The 12,654-nt window shown below is 43.4% G+C and overlaps 1 protein-coding gene across 1 annotated transcript in view; it reads right to left on the reverse strand.

The window, feature by feature from the left end:
- Nucleotides 1-2,064: 2,064 nt before the first annotated feature.
- The window catches only part of IRX6 (iroquois homeobox 6), a gene marked incomplete at both ends in the record, with an annotated part of 34,891 nt that continues 24,301 nt past the window's right edge, over nt 2,065-12,654 (reverse strand). The window contains one exon of the mRNA XM_080703534.1: nt 2,065-2,336. Within this exon, the coding sequence (XP_080559660.1) occupies nt 2,065-2,336 (272 nt within the window). The remainder of the gene's footprint in view (nt 2,337-12,654) is intronic.

A 12,654-nucleotide genomic window follows, 5' to 3' on the forward strand; every position in this document is an offset into this window, starting at 1 on the left:
TTTTCACCAGCTGAGGAAAGGGGGGAATGGGTGTAAAAATATTTATGCCGCCCTTCGGAGGAGGACTGTGTTTGATTTCCTTTCGGATTTGTTTATTTTGTGGAATTAGAGGGATGGTGCATCCTATTTTATAGGCTTGTATTGTTATCCCAGGAATGTTTTGGCAGATGCAAAATTAGAAACAAATTTTGTGTGTTCGCCAGTGCTCTTTGGGGGCCCAAAAGGCCAGAAATAAAGTCTAGTGGTTTGTCAACAGAGCTCCAGGAAGCCACAAGGAAACAGGGCTTAGGAACCAAATTGCTCAAAATGCGGAAGAAACGGAAAATACACAGCAGATGTGCCCAGACTAGAGCGCAAGCCTTGGGAAGGGCCACGGTAATGCTAATTGCTCTCAAACAATGGCTGCTTGCACCAGGAGATGAGAGACAGCCCCATTTCACTCTGATTCTGCTCTATAAACATCTTTCCGGGATTTGGAATTGATAATTGCAGACACAAAGACACACACTTGGCCTAATTTACCCGCCTATCTGGAGTTCTGGGTGTTACCTTGCAGGTCTGGTCTGGGGGCAGATGGTTTCTGCCAGCTTCAATGAAACTAGAAAACACAAATTCTGTATTTTTCCCCCACACCATTGAAAGGGGCTGGTTTGCAGTGCCTTGGGTGTTGAAATGAGAGGTGCTATGATGATTTTTCAGAAGCGTTCCTTATGCTTAAAAATGGGCAACACTGCCTAAAATCAGAGCATTGAGGGTGGAGGGTGGCATCAGTCAATACTGGTACCGCGTCTGAGTTAGTGAATGCTCCAGCAAAACAGAGAGCATTTCCAGTGTCCATTTCTAAACAAAAACGTGGCTTTAGTCAGTTAGTCACTTATTAACTCAGTGGTTTCCAAACATCATTTCCATACTAACTTCATAATTTTTTGGCTATGTCCTAGTATTCTGTCTGTCTGTCTGTCTGTCTGTCTGTATGTATGTATGTATGTGTTTTGGTGATACTGGGGATTGAACCTAAGGACATTCTACTTCTACTTTTCATCTATTTCCCCAGCTCTATTTTATTTTTTAGTTTGAAATAGGGTCCCACGAAGTTGCTGAGGCTGGCCTCGAACCTGCAATCCTCTTGTCTCATTCTCTCAAGTCCTGGGATTACAGGTGCACACCTCCCGTGCCCAGTTCCAAGTATCCCTCTTCTGATCACTTATTGTCTTTTCAAGCAGACTTGCTTTCTAAAAATAAATTTATTTTAAAAAGAAGTTCAAAACTTCCCTTTGTGGAAGTTTGTGTCCTTCCAAACCCCAAGTATCACCAATATAATGTAAACCACCAAAATAACGGCTGTTTCTCTAAGGCCCTCTGAGAACCAAGCCTTCTTATTCTTCATTAAAAATGGAAATTATTATGTCAAATGGAAATATTGGTGTCAAATAAGTGCTAATGATGGAGTAAGACCAGTGGAGAACATCTCTTTTGGAAATCACAAGAATGTAAAGTATAAAAATAAAAGGACTAAATAACTTTTTTTAAACCAAATATTCACAATGGCTGTATCTCCTGGGTAGAACTACTAATCAATCTTATCCAGAAGGTGTTCTGTCTACTGAGCCAGAAAGTACCCATCAGAACAGTTTATATGTACCTCTAGGTTTCCTAGACATGTGCTGAATTCTGTAGTGTAAGTTATATGGGACATAGAGCAGGGTGGGTTAGTTAGCGGCTCTTTCTCCAGAGCTTAGCTGCAGGCATATTTATTGTTCTCACGGGCATCCTCACAGTAATTAGTAAGTGTAATGACACAGGCATCCCACTCTACAGATGAAAAAACTAAGGCCAAGAGAAGCTTACTCACCCCAGATAACAGCTCAATCTGGTGCACTGCAGTGTAGAAAGCCTTAATGTCTATGTTTTACACAAACAAAGCTCATTGATGGGTGATGTTTTGTTTCTAGGCAAATAAGAGCTCTGTCTAGAAAGGTGCCTGCCTTCTCTGTCGGGTAGCTATTGCCACACAACACTGCAGACTGAGTCACACCAGAACCCAGTGACGTAAAACCACCACGTTCACTCCTTGTCGTTCAGACGCGAGTGGGTGGACAGGAGGGGTGGGCTCGGGCCCACCAGCGAGCCGGCTGCGTCCCACAGGTCTCCCTCGTCCTCTCCTGGGACCCCAGGACGTGGGCTCTCTAGCGCAATGGCAGAGAGGCAAACTGTCAGGCTTAAGAGGACAAGTGTGACGACCTCGTGAGCACAGTCCAAGGTTGGTGGCATCGGGACTGTGAGCGTCCCACTGGCCACGGCGGGACCAAAGTCAGAGATAGGGAGGTGCGCTGCACCTTTAGCGGAAGATATGAATGACCATGACCAAGAACCGGACACCGGGAGGGATGGTTGGCCTTGGTGGGTCCATACTACAGCCTCCCAACCCCTCTGCTTTTTTTTCTCCTCTTCCCCTTTTTCTTTTTCTTTCTATTTTTCTTTTTTTTGTACTGGGGGTTGAAACCAGAGACATTCTAACCTTTGAACTACATCCCTACCTCTATTTTATGTTTTATTTTGAAACAGGGTCTCACTGGGGTGCTAAGGGCTTTGCTAAGCTGCTGAGGCTGGCCTCGAACCTGAGATCCTCCTGTCTCAGCCTCCATTGTACTAAGATTACTGGTATGCTCCACTACACAGCTTTCAATTCTTCTTAAAGATAGGAGTCTCAAGGAACATCTCAATTTAATCCCAGTTCATTTGGAGGAATATTGCACAGCCAAAGGAGGAATGATAGCTACTAAGTATCTAATACAGGTCTTTTTGTTTCCATCAGAAGAAAACTGAATTTCAAGGAGAAGGATGCCTTTCCAGGTCAAAGAACAAGGCAGTGGCGGTGGAGCGGGCCAGGCCATCAGATGTTTCCCACTCCAAGAGACAGTGTTTCATCCACTGCTTTTCCCTGAAGTTTCTGTTTCTCTCTTTTTTTTCTTTCCTTTTTTCTTTCCTCCCTCCCTCCCTCCCTCCCTTCCTTCCTTCCTTCCTTCCTTCCTTCCCTCCTCCCTTCCTTCCTGTGCTAGGGAGTGAACCCAAGGATAGTCTACCTTCAATCTACACCCAACCCTTTTTTATTTTGAAACAGGGTCTTGCTTAATTGCTGAGGCTGACCTCAAACCTGCAATCTTCCTGTCTCAGCCTCCCAAGTGCTGGGATCACAGGGGTGCACCACAACACCCGACTTTCTTTGTCACTTTAAAATAAGATGTACTAAACTCCACTGAAAATGAGATGCCTTATTTAAGAGTGGCAAAATAAAGATGTGCACAGAAGTTACAGTAATGGTATTTTGGGTACACTCCTCCCTTGTAACTGAAATTACATGCTAGGCATGACCACGGGCTCACATCTAAGCTGATAATTTCACAGACCGAGTTGCCCTATTTTAAAGTCTTTTAAAAGCAAAAACAGTAGTGAAGTCATTTGTATCCCACCATTCTATATATTACACAATATATAGCCCAATATATTTTAGCCAGTGAAGGAAAATATTCTAGTTTTCTTTACACTCAGGGCATGAAAACGTTTCCATTTGAAGCCTTGATGACGTTCTCTTTTCCTTCCCTGATGAAGTCCATTTCACTTACTTAGGTGAATTTACTTAGGTAACTTACTTTGGACCCACCCCTTCCAAAGCTAGAAAGTGAACTAGCCTGCCGATGAAGAAAGAGGCACCGATCTCCCCTTAGGGCCGAGCCTCTGGCAGAGGAAGGTCTTGGATCCCAGGCCCGAAGATCAAGGGTGTCCTCTACAGACAAACCCGCTCCGCACAGAGCAGCTGGCCACTAGTCCAGAGTGTGCAGCCAGGACATCGCCCGCTCCGTGACGCGTACGACCTGCAGTACCGTCTTGCAAATGCCCAGACCATGAGCAGTCGGTTTGTACAACACAAAGTTACTGCGAAACCTTTCCAGAAGCCGGGGACCACAGTGCGGGGCTGGATCAGAGAACTCTCGAAACCAAAAAGACCCAAGAGATAATCTCAGCTTCTCATTTTCAGATGGGAAAAGAGGACCAGAGAGGTGAAGTGTTCTGTCTAGCACAGCACAGCTTGCAGCTGGCGAGGCCAAGGGTTGGTTTGGTTGTTACTGTTAGGAGATGTTGTTCTCCTCTCCACAGGGAGCGCTCGTGGGGGGCTGGGTTTCTGCTGATTTAATCTCTGCTGTTCTTATTAACGTATTAGTATCTTTAGAACTGACACGGAGATCCCTGGCTGCTCTGGGAGTTATTCCCGAGGCTCAAAGCAGAGCGCTGTGGCCGCTGTGGGCAGAATGTGATCAATGTGAGCCGTAACCGGTCCGTACAGTTGCACTGCATTTTATGGTTTTAAAAAGCATTTTACAAATTGGAATCATATGCCTTTGACTCCGTAATTCCACATTCCCTGAAAGTGACTTCAAAAGAAAAAATAGTAAATATATATATTTTAAATATTAGAACACAAAGATGTTCATGGCAGTGATTTTTAGAGTGGTACAAGGTTTGCAACAAAGCAAAAGTCCAACAGTATTAAACGGCTTAGGTAAGTGGTCTGGCGTGGCCACTTTGGTGATGCGAAAGTACTTAGGGGTAATATTAAGTAAAAAAGTTAGACGCAAAACTGATCAGATTATGCTATGTGTATGTATGGATATGTCACCGTGAAACCTACTATTCGGTATAATTATTGTGCATCAATAAAATTGTCTTAAAAGTCAGATGTAAAACTGTGTATCCTCTCAATGAAAACATAAAAATGCAAGAGTTTATATCCAAACACCCAAACTCAAATTATAAATGTTAAAAAAATAAAACAAAAAGAACACACAACAAACAATGATAAAAAAAAATCTTCGGTTGTTTGGGATTGGATAGGGTACAGGTAAAGGTCTTTAAAAACTGTATTTAGGAGGTTCTATATTTTGTTTAATGAGCATTTATTATAGTGCCAACCTTTTATTTAAAAATAAAAGTAATGTCCATGTTTATTATCTCATTTGATCACTACAGCCTCCTTAGCAGCCCAAAGTATACTTCATTATCTGTCTTTACATAAACAATGCTACTCATGTTTGAAGATTAAAAAGAAAAACTTAACTATTCTAGTGAGAGTTGAAGCTGAGATTCATACTAAGAGTTTAGACTCCTCTGCCAGTGCTCTCGCCCAGACCCTTTTGAACAGCCTCTGTTGCAACTCTGCCCCATCCTCTTGGTCTTACCATCTTCAGTGTCACCCAAGGACAGCAAGCTTTGTGACAACTAAGAAAAACACCTTTGGCTCCATGGTCCTAGTGGAAAGATAGTATCTTCTACTTCACCTTTATTTACATTCTAGAACAAGGTACATCTCATAGAAGCAATGTTTTTCGCTGCCTCAGCTTTAGAACTCAGTTGAATTTTGGGTACTATTCCCCAAACCTGGAGCAGACCCAGTCTTAGAAACCCTGTGAGAGATCGATTATCATTTTCACTGCACAGGAGGAGCAGCTGAGGCCTCAAGCGATTAAATAACTCTCCCAGGATGACCTACAAAGGAAATCCCTGCACTGGCAGCTCCCACCTCTGACTGACCACTAGTCCAAGCTTTCTCAGACTTCCCGATCTTAAGACCCCCGTGGTCATGTACCCGCAAGAGTGCGAGCCCATTATGTAACTTTTATTACAACATATTGCTATAATTGTTTTATTTACTTTTAGTGTTTGTTAATCTCTTACTGTGACCAGTTTGTAAAAAGAACCTACCCATACATTTGCATGCATAGAAAAAATAGCAAGGCTCAGTCGTCTTTGCAGTTTCAGGAATGCACTGGGGAGTACAGGACCATATCTTTTGTTGGATAAAGGGGGAGTACTTCAGACGCCCACGTCTCTCATGTCAGCTACAACTGAGTAGTTCTCGGGTTGGGCCTGGTCATCTGGATTAGTAGCAAGTGGCTTAGGCGAGGCTCATGATCACGCACCGCTGTCACAGATGAAAACATTAAACCCATAGGCTGCCCAGGAAACAAACCTCTGCTTCTGTCCTTCCTGTCTCCCTGCACCTGAATTTAGGCTGTGCTTCTAAAGAGCAAGTTTAGCTAAGCATAGCTCAGCCTTCATCTGCTGGGAAAAAGTAAAGCTGAGTGATTCCCACCCCCAGAAAATGGCCAGTCAGAAATACACTGTGATTGAGATTCTGGCCAAACATCTGAGACAAACAAATAAAACCCTAGATTCGTAATTGCTACTGGGAATCATAAAAGTTCTACTCAATTATGTCAATATTTCAGCTATTTTTTTTTTTTTGCAGTATTGGGGATGAAATCCAGGGGAATTCTACCTCTGAGCTATGACCCCAGCCCTACTTTTTATTCTTTATTTTGAAACAGGGCCTTACTGAATTGCAAAGGGCCTTCATTAAGTATCTGAGGCTGTCTGCAAACCGTGATCCTCCTGTCTCAGCCTTCCAAATGCTGGGATTACAAGTGTGCGCCACCATGCCAGGCTCTTCAGCTATTTCTTTCTCTTTTTTTTTGGGCGGGGGGATACTGAGGATGGAACCCAGGGGTCTCTGAGTTACACCTGTGGGCCTAGTTTTTATTCTTTATTTTTGAAACAGGGTCTCACTGAGTTGCAAAGGGCTTCACTAAGTAGCTGAGGCTGTCTGCGAACCACAATCCTCCGGTTTCAGCCTCCCAAATGCTGGGATTACAAGTGTGCGCCACCACGCCCGGCTTCAGTTGTTTCTTAACTGGAAGTTGTTTCTTCCTTATGGAAGGGGATGCTGTTTTTATTGCTACCTTCATTTTAATTCTCCTCTGATTGCCGAGATTAAGATAAATAACTTGTTAAAGACAGTGTATCATGATGAAAAAGTTCTTGACAGAGACCCAGGAAATCCGAGTGTTCCTGAAAAAATGGCTCTGTGTTCTTGGGGAAACGTTCCACACTCCTGGGCCTCAGCTTTCCAGCCTATGAAATGGGAGGTTGTTGGAAGGAGTTCTCCCCAGCACCCGTGCTGTATCTGGCAACCTTGAATCAGACAGGGCTGGGCTGTAGCTCAGTGACAGAGTGCTTGCTTAGCAAGCATGAGGCTCTGCTTCCAGCCTCAGCAAAGAAAATAATAAATAAAACAACAACAACAAAAAAAGATAAAACCAACGTAGCAAAACAAAAATAGAAACAAACGCACTTACTCTAACACATTATGCTCACTTCAGAAACTCTGCCCAGTGAGTCTGTGCTAATATACTTGAGACGGTATTCAACGAATGCTCTCTGGGCCCCTCTTCTGTGCCAAGAAATCGGTATAGAGGCTGGGAATAAAATGATGAGCCCATCCTAAGTTCACTGCAAATTAAACGAAGCAAAATAACCTGAGCTGGAAGTGTTTGTAATCTAGTGAGAAAGACCAGTAATGAATCATGTAAATACGTATAATATTAGGACAGAGGCAAGTGCGGGAAAAAGACAGGTGTGGTACCATGAACTTGTAGGTCAAGGAGGCTGCAGAGGAGGTGATGATGCCTGGGGATAGAGAGAGAACTCGTGATTTATGGCTTATTTTGCCTTACAGCATATGTCAGCAGTCAAACTTTAAATGAATGGAAATTTTAAAAGAAAATTGGTTCAAAGGAGAAATAATCTTTGTCTACGATCAGGAAATTTGTTCCAATCCTAACTACGGATATCCCCCCTATCTGAGAGGGATCGGTTCCAAGACCCTCGGTGAATGTCTGAAACTGCTGATAGCACCAATCGCTATAATGCGATGCTTTTTCTATCTTAAACAAGCACTTCTCCTGCCTTGTGTCTGTAACATGTTTAGTTAGAGGTGTGACCCAGTCAAATTACCATGAATTCCTGTCCCCTTGTATACAATTTCATGGGTAGGAGATCCACTCTTACCATAGACCTAAGCAACTTTAGTATGCGACTTTTAATTTCCTTAGGTCTAAAACTTTCACCTTTTCACTGAAAGAAAGCACTTTGCAGCTTCTCTTTGGAATATCTGAATTGCCAGCATCAGTACTCTTGTGCTTTGGGGTCATTATTAAACAAAATATGGTGACTTGAACACAAGCTCTATGATACTGTAACTGTCAATGATCTACCACTGAGCTATGTCCCCGGCCTTGTAAATTCTCTTAACAGGGGGGATTTTGTCTTTGCTGCTCAGAAGCTCCTTAGTCAGATACAATTCCATTCCCTAATTTTAGTCTGATACAATTCCATTCCCTAATTTTGCTTTCATTGTTTATGCTTTTAAGGACACATCCAAAAAAAAAAAAAAAAAGGAAATCAATGTCTCTGAGTGTTTTCCTTGTTTTCTTCTAATAGTTTTGTAGTTTCAGCTCTTACATTTAGGTTCTTGATTCATATTGAGTTGTGTGTGTGTGTGTGTGTGTGTGTGTGTGTGTGTGTGTGATAAGAGGTAAAGATTCAGTTTCATTCTTCTGCTCGTGTATATCCGTTTTCCTCTCTGCCATGTACTGAAGAGACTCCTTTCTCCAGTACATGTGCTTGGTGACTTAGTTGAGAATCTGTCGGCTGTAAATACATGGGTTAGTGTCTGGGTTTTCGGTTCTGTCCCACTGTCGTAGGTGTTTGTCTCTAGGTCAGCGCCATGCTGTTTTGATTGGTACAGCTCTGTGGCGATGCTTGGCCCTCTCAATTCTCTTTCATTGAGATACCTCTCTAGCTCTGGACCAGCACCACACTGTTTTAATCACTGCATCTTTTTAACACGTTCTAAAATTTAGCAGAGCTGGTCTTGTTATTTTTTTTATTTCCAGAATTTTCCTGTCTTTTATAAGATTATTTTTCCATATGAATTTTATATCCTCATTAAAGTTACTTCAAAAAAATCTCTATAAGCATTTTAACTAATAATAACTTCCTTCTGTTAAAGGCTCTTTATTATCCATTTTCCATTATTCCACACAGTAAAAATAATAATACCAGGATGAAGGACCCGAGGTCAGAGAAGCAATGACATTGACCCCTAGTCACATAAGTCTCAAATCCAGGTTATCTTCCTCCCCTCTCTCTTTCCATCCTTTCCTCCCTTCCTTCCTTCCTTCCTTCCTTCCACAGGGTTGAACTCAGGAGCATTCTACCTCTGAGCTACATCCCCAGCTGTTTTTAGTTTTTAAATTATAAAACAGGATCTCACTAAGTTTCCGATTGTCTTAAATTACTAAGGCTGGCCTCAAATCTGCAATCCTTTGGTCTCAGCCTCCCAAGTACTGGTATGTGTCACCAGGCCCAGCCAAATGCACATTTTCTGACTCAAAATCTAGGATTCTTTTCATCATCTTCAGGGAAATACAACAAAGAAACTAGTTTATAGAGAGGAGGGGAAAATACTGTCATCTTTATAGGCAGCCTGGAAGAGAACTGGCCAGTACGAACTCATGCAGAATCCAGGTGTGTTAAGTTGTACATGTCAAATGAAGCCTCCTTTCAACCTATATTGTACAATTCTGACCTTCCGTGGGTTAGTCCCTACAAATGACCATGGGGCAGTTTGGTACTACAGAACTTCTTGTTAATATCATGTATTAGGTACGGCTATACTGTTGCTTTGGGATGCTAACTTAAGAATGGGGGAAGAGCCGGGCGTGGTGGCGCAGGCTTGTGATCCCAGCATTCGGGAGGCTGAGACCGGAGGATCGCGGTTCGCGGACAGCCTCAGTTTATTAGTGAGGCCCTCCACAACTCAGTGAGACCCTGTTTCAAAATAAAGAATAAAAAATAGAGCAAAGGGGAGTAGTTCAGTGGTCAAATGCCTCTTGGTTCCATCCCCAACCCCTCAAAAAATTATGCTGAGATTTTGATTGTGTTTAAATTTGGATATTCTAAGTAGATAGGATTTCAGTTGAAATACACTAATGATTTTTTTTACTATGCAAATCTTAGTGGTTCCTTAGCAACAGAACAAGTATTTCCTCTCTAATGCTGTGTTTGTTAGTTTAGAGAAGGTACACAATAAGTTAATTAGAGATGATTTGTAAATGTACTGTTATGCTGCTTGCTTTTTTAACAAACACTTTAAAATAAACAGAAGTTTATTTTTCATACGGTCGATTTATTTGTTGTCTTCAGAACCTTTTCTCAACCAATATTTGGAATAAAGTTATTTTGATGTTTTGGGTTGTAACTTCTAATTACAGATGTGCTTAGTCTGGAGAAACACAGATATATAAAAATACAACCTGTAAATGAACAATGCTGGATCATTATCAGAATTCTAGGTTGTCAAAGGGAATACGTGGAGCCCTTTGATTTCGTGGGAGAGAGGACTTAGGCACAGAGTAAGCAAAGGGCTTGGGAGCCCAGGGTCTGTACTTGGCTCAACTTCTGATCAAACCCAAGACGCCCGTCTTAGCTTGGGCTGCCATAACAAACCCTCAGCATGGTGGCTTAAACAACAGGAGTCTGTTTCCTCACAATCTGGAGGTTGAGCGTCCATGGGCAAGATGTCAGCACGGTTGGTTTCTGGTGAAAGCGCTCTTCCAGGCTTGAAGACAACCACCCTCTGAATATGTGTGTGTGTGTGTGTGTGTGTGTGTGTGTGTGTGTGTGTGTGCGTTAGTGGGGATTGAACTCAGGGGTATTCTAGTTCTGAGCTATACTTTCAGCCCTTTTTACTTTTTTTTTTAATTTTGAAACAAGATATAGGTTTCTGAGACTAACCTCGAACCTGTGATCCTCCTGTCTCAGCTTCCCAAATACCAGGATTACAGGCTTGTGCCACCAGGCCAGGCTAAAGACCATGCGCTTGTGTCTTTATAGCAGAGAAAGGGAAAGAGGGAGAGGGAGAGAGGAAGGGAGCAGCTTGCAGGTGTCTCTTAGAAGGGCATGAAGATCACGAGGATGCTGCCCTCATGACCTCATCTAACCCTAGCTGCTCCCCGAAGTTCCCACCTGCAAAATGCCATCCCCATGGTGGTTGACTGGGGCTTCAGCGCCTGATTTAAGGAGGTGCAAGCACCCAGTCCCCACCCTGCTTGTCATACCCACTTCCTTCTGAGGTTTGTCCCCTCTTCCATAAGTAATCAGATCTTTAGTATCTTTTAACTAGGGTTTGTTTATACTTCTGTCTCTTTTCTACTGAACTCAGGCTTGATTTCTGCCCAAGTTACCCTCCTGCCCCTTCCTCCACGATGGCTGAGCTGACCCACATTACATATGATTTAGGAACTGCTTTAGGGAAGGGGATAAAAACAGGGGGTGTCCTCAGCAGGAAAATTCTATAATATTAGAATAAATTCTCTTTTTTTTCTTTTTACTGATACTAGAGATTGAACCCAGGGGCATCCTACCTCCAAACTAAGCCCTAGCCCTATTTTTGAAACAAGTTCTGACTAAGTTGCAGAGGGCTTCGCTCAAGTAGCTGAGGCTGACCACGAACCTGTGATATTCCTGTCTCCTGTCTCAACCTCCCAAGTACTGAGATTACAAGTATCCACCACTGTACCCAGTTTAAAAATAAAGCAGAAGCCAGGCGTGGTGGCACATGCTTGTAATTCCCGCACTTGGGAAGCTGAGACAGGAGGATCGCACAGGTTCGAAGCCAGCCTCAGCTACGGAGACCCTGTTTCCAAATAAAATATAAAATAGGTCTGGGAGTATAGCCCGGAAGTAGAAAACCTCTAGGTTCCACCCCCAGTACCACAAAAATAATAATAATAATAAAATAAAGTGGAGAGCTTTGAGGAAAAGGCAATAAAGATTCATTCTAGAGAATGGTGGCAAAAGGAAGGCCATTTACCATCAGCGAAGCAATGTCCAGAGAATATCGATGTTCTAAACCTGGGCGGGGGGGGGGTATGTCCCCATAAACCCACCTAAGTAAGGTATCAAAAATAAAAAATGCACTTAATGTACCTAACTCAAAAACATCAAAGCTTAGCAACGCAGCAGTGCACTGTGGAGTCTGGTGGCTCCCCTCTCCACCAGGTGGGACCAGGGGCTGCAGTGCGCTGCTGGGAAAATCCAGCCTCAGTTATCAGCTGTGTGAACTCCATAGTTCCAGGTCTTGAACTGCGGAAGGGAATAGGTCATCCCACGCAGGTGGACCAGTTGTGAGGGTGAAGACGAGACACGGTGGAAAGTTTGCAGACGGTGCACTGAACGCACACAGGGGTGACTGGGCTGGAAAGCGAGTGTCCCCCCACCCCGCGCACGCCATGGGCGCAGCCCCCACTGATGTCATTCCATACACACTTGCCAAGGACTGAGCCCTTGGCCAGGGACTCCTTCCTTTGACAGGTAAAGGAAGTGTAATTGCTAAAGTGGTACTCTCCCTCCATCTCAGCTAAGAGCCTTGCTTTTATGGCTGTTACTGCTCTAGGATTCCAATTAGCTTTTTCTGCAGGGATGGGGGTGGCGGCGACGTGGTCTGAGCTGGTGCAATATACTTTTCCACAGTCCCCGTGCCGACAAAGATAAACAGTCAGAGATACTCGACTGCACGTCTCTTGGGACTGACAGGCTCGAAACTTTACCCCTGGTTTCATTCTCTCCAGAGGGGGAAAAAGGCACCTGATGTATTCAATATGATCACCTCAATGAAGCCAGGCTTTTAAAAATAAGATGTAAAGTCACCCATTTCTCTGCAGTTGAAATGCTCATCTAATGGGGCTTGGGTCTCTT

Source organism: Muscardinus avellanarius, assembly GCF_963383645.1.
Source record: "Muscardinus avellanarius genome assembly, chromosome: 10".
Taxonomy (NCBI): domain Eukaryota; kingdom Metazoa; phylum Chordata; class Mammalia; order Rodentia; family Gliridae; genus Muscardinus; species Muscardinus avellanarius.